Raw genomic sequence first — 12,074 nt, forward strand, 5'->3', positions numbered from 1 at the left:
ATTGGACCCTTTTTGCAGTCATTTGTCAGCAAACAATGAAACATAACTTGAGGCTCTTTGTAGTTTGAATCCACGTTTGCTGATTTATGGCCTCCTTACTAATCATATATAATGTTTTCCTTTTTTATGTTCTGATGCTGTGTTGGGCTGCAACCTGGTTTTCCTTACAGATACATGCTGTAAAAGCTGCAGTGTGGCCATTTCTCCTCCAGGGGGCTCTGTGTGGTTGCCTTCCATGTCAGGGCTCATTACTGCTGTGGGAAGCCGCAGTAATGTGGTAAGAGCTTGAGTCACCGGCCTACAGTGCACACGGTGAACCTCTAGGTGTCACCCATTGTCTAGTTGTCAAGGCAGAGGGGAGGGAGGTGTCTGTAATCTACCCCCCCATGAAAATTCAACCATTTGGGGATTTTAGCAGCACCTAGTTCCACGTGCGTCTCCAGCACATTTCTGCCTGCCACCACATCTAAGCTCGGTCTCTTTTTGTTGTGAACTCGAGTGGCTCTGAGACTGATGACAGACGGGCTTCTCTGTTTCTCTGAGCTCAGACTAAATTAATCCTAAATGCTTCCAGACATTTTATCAGCAGAAATGCTTCTAATGTGAATAATAAAAAGCGAAGTTTTCTGATGCTAGGATCAGTAACTGAGGAGAGCAGGTGGCTTTAGCCTTCATGAAATCCATTTTCAGTGTATTCTCTGTGTTCAGAGCCTTTAGAATGACAGAAATGCAGCTAATTATTTTTAAAGCGAATTAGCCAAATTACTAACTAACAAGTGGTTGTCACAAAAACGACTGTTGATGTATAAAGCAAGGGACGGCATAAATCCCTTATATCTGAGAAGACCAAATTAAAAGTGTTAAAGTTGAACTTATTATTTAAACTATTTGATCATTTATTTATATATTTACTAATTTGTCTCATTTCCACAGTTCTGTGTTGTCTGTGTTTGTAGTTTGTCAGTGTTGTGCTGATAGTGTGCTGTGTCACTGTGCTGACATGTTGTGTATGATTTTTCTAATCACTAAGACTGAAGCTCATTCTTTCAGCTGATGTTGATGCCATGTGAGCAAAAAATAATTGCTAACTAGTACCTGAAATACTACATCATCCATACTAATAAAATGATAATGCACTGCTGCGTGTGCATTTGTTCTGCTGGTATTTGACGACGCTCCACTGCAGAGGTGAGATACATACATACATACCAGCGTTTCTGATGCTGTGTCCTCATGAAGACCGGCTGTTAGCTTTATTAACATAACATTTTTTAAGAAAATGTTTGAAACACAAAAACTTGGGTAAGGAGTGGAGTGCTATAGTTCAGAGATAAGGGCAAGAATTAAAAGAAAAGTAGAGGTCTGCTTGGTTTTACTCAGACAAGTCAAGGTTACACAAAAGCTGAATGAGGAAGAGTAAAAATGAGTTAGTTCTGAAGTCTGCCAACAAATCTGCTGCCTATAAACTGAAGTTATGAACTTGACACATGAAACAAACTCAAAATAACCAACCTAGCATACAGAGCACAACTAGCTGGCTCATCAGACAAGTGACAGACTAACAACCTGATTACCCCACATACATATTTTATGAGGTTTTTTTACTCAGAAGTACCACTGCAGGACTTGGTTGTGCATTAGCAACAAAAAGTTTAATTTGAGCCTGAGAGGGTTAAAAGAAGGGAACCAATCAGAGAGGACTCCGTGTTATAACTACGAAAGCATGGACAGATGAAACAACAATCCTAGTTTCTCGTCAGCACCAGGGTGACAAAAAGTCAGCATCCCTTTTAGACTGCAGTTAAACCATTACTTATAAAGCCATCTCTAGACCCAGCGGTCTTAGCTGCTATAAAACTACTCTCTACTATAATCAGCTAACAGATCATCTGCAGAGGAATGGTTTATTTGAAGAGTTTCAGTCAAGTTTCAGAGCTCATCACAGCACAGAAACAGCTTTAGTGAAGGTTACAAATGATCTTCTTATGGCCTCTGGTTTGTATCATATCTATCTAATAGACTCCAGTTTGTGCATGTAAATGGAGAGTCCTCTTCACACACTGAGGTTAATTATGGAGTTCCACAGGGTTCAGTGCTAGGACCAATTCTGTTTACATTATACATGCTTCCCTTAGGCAGCATCATTAGAAGACATAGCATACAAATGTTTCTTCTTTGCTCACTATGTGTTAACAGACCTCTCTGAATTTAATCGTGGGTTATTAATAATCTCTGCCTCTCTTCCACAGCATGTCTTTGTCCTCTCTTCCTCTCCTCACCCCCAACCAGGGTGAGATGTTCGCCCCTCCCAGAGTCTGGTTCTGCTCAGGGAGTTTTTCCTTCCTTCTGTTGCCAACTACTTGTTGTTTGATTGCTGAAGTGTCACTCTAAGGTTGTAGGATGTTTACAGTATAAAGCACCTTGACGTGACTGTACATAGATAAGACAAAATGTATTCATTTAAACAATTAAGCATGCTGATTTGTACTGCCATTCGATTGATGGGTCAGCATTGTTTGGTTAAAGAATGAAAGAAGAATGGATTGCAAATAGAATTTGGAGGGTGAATTATAGCTGTAGCTAACGTGTGGTGTGCCAAGCAGATGGTGGTAATACAGCTAAATGTTTGACACAACTCACGTGACCTCAGCATCCACATGGACCCCACAGAAGTCTGTTTCAAATATAACACAGGTAAGATTAAATTATTGAACAGTACTCTATATATTAGAGGTTGTGTTGTCATGTAAAGGAAAACGAATATGTTGTGTACAAGGGTTGTTTGCAGATCACCCGGGTCGTCATCTGCACTGATAAATAATCTTGACAGAAGGACGTTTACAGCAAATCAAATCTAGTCTGAAATACGTCTCATATTGAAAGGAATGACAGTAAAGTGGATTTCATTGTTTTCTATCAGCATGTTTGGTTGATCCAGTCGACTGCAGCCGTTCCATTTCCGCTCATCCTCATCTTCCTGGGAAGAAAGCGGAGCTTTAAAAATTCCTGCTGTGCAACAGAAAATGTGACCCAGACACCTCGGTCAGGTTTGTGCATTATTTTATTTGTTTTTCATTCCCCTGCACCAATAATCCACAAACACAAGTGTCTATTAACTCAGTATTATATTAATGAATACATATTATAGTGACAAATAAAAAATAATCACAATACAAAAGAGCCATTTAAATATGTCGAATGTCAATTGCATGTCAAAGTCTTGATTCAACGTGTACTCAACATGCATTTAAAATATAAAAATAGACATCTGATTACAATTATATACATTTTTTATAAATATAAGTATACAAATTTATTTTCAAAATACAAAGATAAATACAGTCACATTGTGTACCTTTTTTTTTTGGATATTTAGCATTCACAAAACACAATTATTAAAACTGAAACGCAACTTTAACGACACTTGCAGGTCTTGTTTTTTTCTTTGTTATCTCCTTTTCGGTCTTTTTTGCCACCAACACACCCTCACTTTCATTCTGCACTGAGGGGGCGGGGAATAAACAGGAAGTCTAGCTCTGCCGAACATCCTGTAACAGTTTGTTGATCTCCGCCACCAAATCACTGGCGTCCACCAATTCATGCCGGCTATCGCTACGTTTGCCCTGAAGGTGACCGAGCACCGAGTCAAAATCGTCCTCCTCGTAGTTCTCTGGGATCTCCTCCATGGCTGGCAGCCACTTGGAGGAAGGCCCAGGGAGCGGTGCCGACACCGGCACCGGGGGAGGCTGCACCAGCGTGGGGCTGACCAGCGCTGTAAGCAGAGGGCTGCTGTGGGGCTTGTTCTGGGGGCTGTTTTTGGGCGCCTGTGAGCCCTTGTGGCTGCTGCTCTGTGAGCTGAGCTTGGTGCTTGGTTTCAGCGTGTGGTAGCTACCGCCCTGGTGGTGGCCAGATGGGCCTATGCTGCTACCTGGGTTCTGGAAGTGAGTGTTAGCAGCCCAGGCTGCCACTCCCTGTTGGTGTACAGAGGGGCTGGGCTTGCCGGGCAAATGACCCCTCCTGCGATCTAAAGATCCAGTCATCGGTACGCCCATCCCACTCAGGCTAGTCCCCTTATGGTTTTCACTGACCTGGACATATGAGTCCAGGCCCTGGGGTATTAACCTCTGAAACACGTTGCTCATCTCTGAAAGCAAAGACGTGGTCCCACACAGGTCTTCGTCTGCGGCCTCGTTGCTGCCGGCACCTTCTCCCCCTTCGTCTTCACCGTCCTCCCCAACGAGGTCCTTGCCAAAGGTGGAGAAGCTCTGGTTCCGGGCGGAGCCGGTATCAGTGCAGGGCTGCGGGGTCTTTTCTTGAGAGACGTCACTGGCTTGGCGGGCTTCTTCCCCGGGGATGTAGAGATTGCTGCGGTAGTCAGAGGAGGCTGGGGAGGCCAGGGGTGGCATCCAACACTGATCAGAGTGACCCAGAACGCGGCACTCGTCCGTGCAAAGCCTCATGGCTGCAGAGAAGACAGAAGCATGAGTAATCATGAGTGAGCTGCAGCCATATGGTCACTCTATACAAAACTAAACCTGCTTGTGTTTTGAGTCATTTAAAGATAAACCTTTTACTAAAACCTAAACAGGAAAGTAAAACTCACAGTACATGGGTTTGTTTCAATCCTGATAGTACACTCAGGACACTGAAAAGGTTCTCCACAGAACTGGTGGGAGACCCTCTCTCTTTCACTGTTCATCAAACTGATCATCAGCGAATGTGACCACTGTCTAAAACATTTAGCCGTGTGTTAACACAAAGCTACCATCTATTAGAAGACTGAACAGGTGTGGCCTTCATGTTTGCTCACAGGTGGGTTTCTCAGGATTATTGTCGGGTCTTTACATTATGAGATAAAGTGCTTTGAAGTGACTGTTGTTGTCATTTGATGCTATGTAAATCAAACTGACTTGCTACTAAGGATGGCTCTACCTGCTATTGAATTAGTACCAAATGACTCACGGTCCCAAACCCCCGGTACCGGTCCACGGCCCGGAGGTTTGGGACCGCTGCCATAAATGAGTTCATAGATTCCTGTAGAAACATTCTCTTCCACATGACTGTATGAATATACACAATGCACAAGAAAATAAGTGTATACCTACGGGCCTAATGGTGATATTTACAATTCCAAACATAATAGGAAAAAATGACTTCAAACTACTTTCAAAAGCATCCCATAATGTCCTGTGTATGTCCATATTTTATGCTGTAAACAGGCAGAAATGAAGAAGAGTCTCCATCCAGCTAACATTTGCCTGCCCGTCCTCAGGTGTTTCTTTCTTTTCATGCGTGGCTGTCTCTGGAAATCTGCCCTAATTAGTCTGAGAGGCTCTTTGCAGGAGCTCTGCCGTCTATCGTCCAACGACTTCACCACAGAGAGACGATTCAGCCGGGCCGATCAATGCCTATTACCCATTCAAAATAACTCCTCCTCTAAAAGCCCTGCATTTTTCCCTTTCAAGTCACTCTTTTCAATATTAAATCTTCAAATAGAAAATCTCTGAAGAATAAATTAGACAAATCAAATATGCCAACTTAAAGCCTTCATTAAAGGACTGCGGTGCTTTTCAGTGACGCTGTTGAGGGACTTCATTATCCCCTCATTAACATGAAAGGAACATTTATAATACATCTTAGAGCAGATGAAAAGTGCATTTGGGTGCAGTGGAAGGATGAAAACAGTGCGGGGGCAGAAGCAGATTGGCTACCTCGCTGATGAAAGGCTAAAAATGAAAGATTTAACCCGAGCGACTGGTGTGTGAAAACAGAAAAGGAACAAAAATCCACGTCAAACAAACATTAACCTCCTAAGACCCAAACTCTTTCATGCCATGCACGTTTAATTCCTCTTTGCTATTTGGGCTGATTGGGACCTGATGAATGTAAAAATAAAGAATTTTTTACCTGATTTTGTTTTTGACAAAAATGAGATTCACATATGAGGACATCCGTTTTAAATTTCAACAGAACCATGGCAGTATAATGTCCTTTTAACTGGATATCAGGCTGTTGTAGAGCAAAATGTAGTATTTGGTCTAGACAACCTAAAATGTGATGTAACTGGGATTTACTTTTCAGAGAGGACTGAGGACAACATGGTTCGCTGTGTGTTTACTTCAGAGACTGGATTTGATCAGTAAACCAATTCAGCTTCTATTCCTGCTAAGAGGAGGACGCACGATCAGTGAACGTCGGTGATCAGACTGACGCCTACGATTTACAGGAGCACTCTGGCTTTGTGTAAAGCGGGCACAGACCAAAGGAGAAGAGTCAGAGTGGAAAGGAGACATCCAGTCAAGCTTTAAAAACACTGCGTTGTACTAATGCCTTCGTATTTAAGACAAAGTTCCAGTCATCGGCCCCTGAGGAACATTCCCAGGCTGATATCTAAACCTGGAGGAGTAATCTATTACTGTTACATGTGCCTGAATAGGTCTCCCTGCCTGTATGTAATGACACTGTTTACTCAGTATTCGTGCTAAATATAAAGACGTGATCAGGCTGATCAGCAGCGCTACACAGAGGTCTATTAGAAGTAAGCCAGCAGGGTTACTCATGTACAAGAGCTTAAAGGCAGTACAAGTGTTAAATAAAGGTGAATATTGAGTAAAATGTGCAAGTACTGCTTTACTGATGGCTCTGTACTACAGCTGTGTATTAGCTGTGAAAAACAGAGAACCTGTCTTTGGCATCATTTATTGCAGTCTTCTCCATCTAGACAAGCAAGAAACAAAGCTCTGTGTTACATCCAAGGGGGCGGGGGTTAAGGCTTCCACACTGAGTCATAATAACAGAGAGCTGACTTTATGCTGCAGTGGACCGGGAGTGGGAGGTGGCCTAAGCATCCATAAGGAGAAAGGTGAGCCTAGAGATGTAACTGTGCTCTTCAGGGTTTAATCATGAGCGCAACTCTGAGCCGATTGCATAGCAACTCTGCGCCTCGTGGCAATTAAATGCCTCCGTTTCATCAGAGCAACATAAGAGCTTTGGTTTGGATGGCTGGAAATGAAGGTTTGAAGGTGGGAAAAAGCAGAGCGCCTAACGAGCGGAGCTCCTCTACAAAGCTGTAAAGAAGGGGTGGGAGGGAAGGAGGAGGCGTTAGTGATGAGATTGTCTGCCCGTCTGAATCGACTTTAATTGGGATGTAGCTCAAATGTGGTATTAAGTGATGGCTGTGTGGGAAGCTGGCCGGGAAGAAGCAGCAGCTCTGGGAGAAGAGGGATGGCATGATAAAAGATGCTGCAGAAGCCTGCAGCCTGTGTGATGTTAGCCAAGACACGGTGAAAGTTTTACAGGATGTGACTGAGTGTACCCTGCTCAACTAGCATGCAAACCTGTCACACATGTGATGCCAGCAGACAGAATACTTCACAGTCAGTATGGTCACTACAAAGTGCTCATTCTTCCTCGTTAACTCAGCTGTAGAGAGGAGGGACCGCCCAGCAACATGACGGCTCAACAACCTCATGACAGTGTCACTCACAGTCCTCCAAAGTCAATACATGTGCAGCTTTTTTTTTAGTTTCAGTTTTTTTATTGTTTTTTCTTTCTCCAAAACGAGCTCTGACATGAAAGATAAAGATATGGACATGTACTGATAAATGATCAGAATTATAATATCTGACTGTCTGAGCCTAAACTGAATCAGTGATAGAAATCAGTAAGGATCCCGGCCCTATTACAGCTGTTTATAGGCCACAGTATTCCCAGCATCCCACAAATAGACTCACATGTTGGTAAAGTGGAAAATTCATTTTAGTTTTTAAGGATGATCTAAAGGACCTCCGACTCCACTCTAAAGAATGGGGGCAAAGTCAAAAATCCCATAATATGCAAACCAGCACAGTAAAGTTTGACTTGAGGTTAAAGGAGACTCGGACAAAGACGATGTGCTCCACAGTTTTTCATATGAAGCTCTGTCTGTTTAATCATCAGGCAGTTCCTCTCAGCTGTGGTCCACAGAGAACACCATGACTACAAATGACTAGTCATGGTGGGTTAGGGTTAGGCTTCATATCTACCGAGGGCAGTGCGCTGTGATGTACCTGCATGTGCTCTGTGCTGGCCATCAGGGGCATATATCTCAGTAAAGCCCTCACCGAGGAGCCTGTCCATGGGGGACTCCCTGCCGGGCTCGTAGTCGCTGTCCCCGGCCTCACTGTCTCCCCGTCCGCTGTCCTTCAGACTGAACTTATCCATCTCATTCAGGGCATATCTGCAAAAAGCCAGATTTGATACATGAATTACTGCCAATAATATTAGCACACTTATGAAGACACCACACTGATGAATAATAAGGTTCACTGAGAGTGCTCTGCAGAAGGGTTTTAACATAAAATTATGCAGATGTGAAGTTATTGAGCATATAGTTTAACTCCAAAATCGACTGGACCAGAACAGAGCTGAGAACAGTGGAAATGTTGCACTGTGACATGAGGAGGAGCTCAGAGGGCTTCCTCATGTGTGCCTAGGTGTGCCAGCACACAAAGCATCGTTCACGCATGTGTTACCTGTAGCTTCTGGTGTATTTGTTGCCTCTGAAGCTTGGCCGTGGCTGGTACTGGCCCTGATGAAGCATGGACAGAAGCTGTGAGACTTGCTACAAAGCCAAGAAAAAAAACAAAAAGAAAGGAAAAAAGACAAAATAAAAGGGAAAATGAAGAGGGGAAAATGAATGGAGTCAACAAGCAAGGCCACAAGACAATGTTGGGGGGGGGGGGGGGGGGGGGCTGAGGGAGTGCATGACTTTGTGATGGTCAACAAAAACACGACACGTACAGCTGAACAGAACACGGGAGGTAACCCCGGTACATGACAAACCACGTGCACGGCTTCAAATGAAAAAGTACTATAAGTATAAATACTTCAAAGTATTACATGTAAATCAGGTTTACATTAATCCCATGGACATTTAAAGAAAATGAGTAAACCTCTCACCTCTACAGGAGGAGTGGCGTGGGCCAGCTCCAGAGCAAAGTTCTCTTGCACATGATTGGAGGAGATGGTGACGAGGCTGTTCAGTGACTGGCGGCTATGATGGCTCTGCCTGCTCCCCAGAGTGCCTCTCTCAGGTGTAGGGGAAGGGGAGGGGGAGCGCGGGTGTGCACGCACAGGTAAAGTTCCATTGACGGTCGGGACCAGGGTGATGTCTGCCTTGTGGATTTGCCTGGCGGGCTTCTTAGGGTGGTTCTGGTAGCTGTTCTCCGCCACGCGACAGTTGTAGTTGTGTCTGGGGTCTTTCTTCTCACGGCTGCAGCGGGCCGTCGCAAACATCAGCATCACGATGAGCAGCAGAGCACAGACTGCACCCAGAGAAATGATGACAATGAGGGAGAGATCCAGTGAGGCCTGGGTGGAGCCGGTAGGATACAGAGAGGGGAGAATGTCCATGTTCTCCTGCACAGAGAGCCTGAGGAGGGCTCCTGTGGACAGCGGGCTGATGCCTCTGTCCTGCACTTCCACCCTGATCTCCATTATGTTCCGCGGAGCCTGCTCCAGACTGGCATTGGTTCTGAGCTCACAGCGCCGGGCATCCATCACAAACAGCCCATCCTCATTGCCACCGATGATGGTGCAGCTCACCTCTCCGTTGGCACCAGCATCACGGTCTGTGACTTTAAGGGCGGTGATCAGCTGACCCGGGGATGCATACTTCCACACGGGAAGCTCAGCGGTATGATTCCGGAGTGAGGGGGAGTGAATGATGGGCGGGTTGTCATTTTCATCCAAAACAGTCAGCAGGATGGAGGCATTGGCCGACTGCGCGGGGTTTCCCCCATCACGTGCCTGAACAGTGAAGGCGATCCGGCTGACATCCTCATGGTCAAAGCTGCGCAGTGCATAGATGGCACCATTAGAGGGGTCGATGGTGACGTAGGTGGAAATGGGGCTGTCTTGTACCACCGTGTCTACGATGGTGTAAGTGACCTGACCGTTGGTGCCCAGATCTGGATCTGAGGCCACCACTGTCATCAGGTAGGCTCCAGGAGAGTTGTTCTCTGACTTAAAGACCTCGTAGCGGTTCTTCTCAAAACACGGAGGATTGTCATTTTCATCCAGAACCTGGACGGTAAAGTGTTTGATGGTGGAGAGGCTGGGGGAGCCCCTGTCCTCAGCTATGACTGTCAAACTGTACTCTGACCTCTTCTCACGGTCCAGTGAGACATTAGTGAGAATCATGTAGTTCTTCTCGTGGGTCTTCTGGAGCCTGAAGTGGCCATGGCCGTGCAGCCTGCACACCACCTCGCCGTTGAGCCCTCCATCAATGTCATCAACACGCACCAGAGCTATGAACGTGTCCACAGGGGCCCCCTCTGAAATGTAGGCCACCTCCTCTTTGCCAGGTGTCATCAGGTTAATGTTTATCTCTGGTTTATTGTCGTTGACATCCACAACTTTGACCACGATTTTGCAAAGTCCAGGAATGGAATTAGGGCCCAAGTCCTGAGCCTGAACATCCAGCTCGTAGGAAGCACCGGTTTCATAGTCCACCTTTTTAATCAGAGTAATGTGGCCGTTTTCAGGGTGGATCTTAAAGGTCTCCAGGATCTTTGGTGAGACATGACTGCTGAAAGAGTAAACTATTTTCCCATTAGTGCCCTCGTCAGGATCCGTGGCGTTTAAATCAATAATCAGAGTCCCAAGGGGAGAGTTTTCTAGCAGATTGATGGCATAAGCCTGTTCGTCAAAGGCCGGGCTGTTGTCGTTGGAATCCGAAATACTGATCTTGAGCAGAGTGGAGCCAGACTTGGGGGGCACCCCGTTATCCGAGGCCGTTAGCTGCAACTGGTAACTGGCCTGCACCTCCCGGTCCAGTTCTCTCATCACCACCAGCTCTGCGTACTTGGCCCCGTCCGTCCGGGTCCTCACGTCGATTTTAAAAAAGTTGTTGGCTGTGAGGGAGTACGTGTGAAGAGAGTTCTCCCCTACGTCCGCATCCACAGCGCCGTCCAGTGGGATGCGCGTCCCCACTGACGCGCTCTCGGAGATCTCAATGGGGACGATGGCGCGAGCAAAGTGCGGAGAGTTGTCGTTGATGTCCAGGACTTCCACTTCCACGTGGAACAGCTGCAGGTACTCCGTGGGCAGCGTGACCACGTCGAATTCAATGGAGCAGTTGGAGTTTTTCTCGCAGAGCTTCTCGCGGTCGATCCTGGTGCCGATGCTGATCTGTCCGTCGTCCTCGCGCACGGCCAGCAGCGGCGTGCCGCCCAGCTGCATCACGCGGAAGCGAAAGCTCAGGGAGCTGGGTAACTTTGGCAGAACCGCGGACACGTCCTCCTTCAGCCGCGCGATGACTGTGCCCACTTTCTGCTCCTCGTAAACTTTGTATTTCAGAGTCTTCCCGCTGGCGCCGTGCTCGAGCGCGAGCAGCAGCAGCGCGAGCTGGAGTGGAGCCGAGGACCAAACGGTCGCTTTTCTTTGGCTCCTTTTTGCCCCCATCTTCTGAGCTCACACCGAGGGATGACTTCCACAGAGGGGAGATCACGCAGTGGAGAACACGCGTGTCCTTAGTGCGACATGTTCGTCCTGCGAAAACTGCACGAGAAACAAAGAGACAGGAAGAAATAAAGAAAGTCGTTTCGTGGGAGACGAACACACACAAACTGCGCCTCTCTCCTCGCAGACCGCTCTGTCACACTTCCACATATGCTCTGAGTGTGTGTGTGTCTGTGTGTGTGTGGCTGAGGAAGCTCCCTCCCACTCTGTGTGACTGAGAGAGAGAGAGAGAGAGAGAGAGAGAAAAGTCAATGTGTGCGCGCGCTAGTCTTTCTTCTCGCGCCCCTCTCTGCGCCCGCCCCGTCTCTTTTCCACACAAACACTCCTCCCCCACCCCCTCCCTCCTCCTAAATCAGAATGGCCTCCTTTAAGCAACAGGAGTGCGGGGGGAGGGGGGCCGCTCCCCCCACCGCAGAAGTGTGTCACAACAATGGGCCGGAGCGCGAACCATTCGGCTCAGCCTCCGTTAACACAGCCGCACACTGACGGTCGCGCTTGTATTGACAGCGCGTGCCACCTCTTTTGTCACGTGCGGCTAAAACACCAACTTATGGCTTTGAGGACAACAACGA

General features: G+C 46.6%; 1 protein-coding gene across 3 annotated transcripts; it reads right to left on the reverse strand.

Annotated features, from left to right (window-relative positions):
- Nucleotides 1-3,043: 3,043 nt before the first annotated feature.
- Nucleotides 3,044-11,735, reverse strand: pcdh18b (protocadherin 18b). 3 transcript variants are annotated; one of them, XM_040024819.1, is made up of 4 exons: nucleotides 8,941-11,735; nucleotides 8,514-8,569; nucleotides 8,049-8,218; nucleotides 3,044-4,462 (listed from the first exon to the last, which is right to left on the reverse strand). In XM_040024819.1, exons 1-4 carry the CDS (start codon nucleotides 11,443-11,445, stop codon nucleotides 3,531-3,533), a joined length of 3,663 nt encoding a protein of 1,220 aa, XP_039880753.1. In that variant the 5' UTR covers nucleotides 11,446-11,735; the 3' UTR covers nucleotides 3,044-3,530. The 3 variants fall into 3 exon arrangements, with proteins under 3 accessions (XP_039880753.1, XP_039880754.1, XP_039880752.1); XM_040024820.1 differs by having other exon boundaries at nucleotides 8,103-8,218; nucleotides 8,514-8,602; XM_040024818.1 differs by having other exon boundaries at nucleotides 8,514-8,602; nucleotides 8,941-11,734.
- Between the last annotated feature and the right edge of the window lie 339 nt (nucleotides 11,736-12,074).

Source organism: Simochromis diagramma, unplaced genomic scaffold, assembly GCF_900408965.1.
Source record: "Simochromis diagramma unplaced genomic scaffold, fSimDia1.1 OVJJ01000299.1, whole genome shotgun sequence".
Classification (NCBI taxonomy): domain Eukaryota; kingdom Metazoa; phylum Chordata; class Actinopteri; order Cichliformes; family Cichlidae; genus Simochromis; species Simochromis diagramma.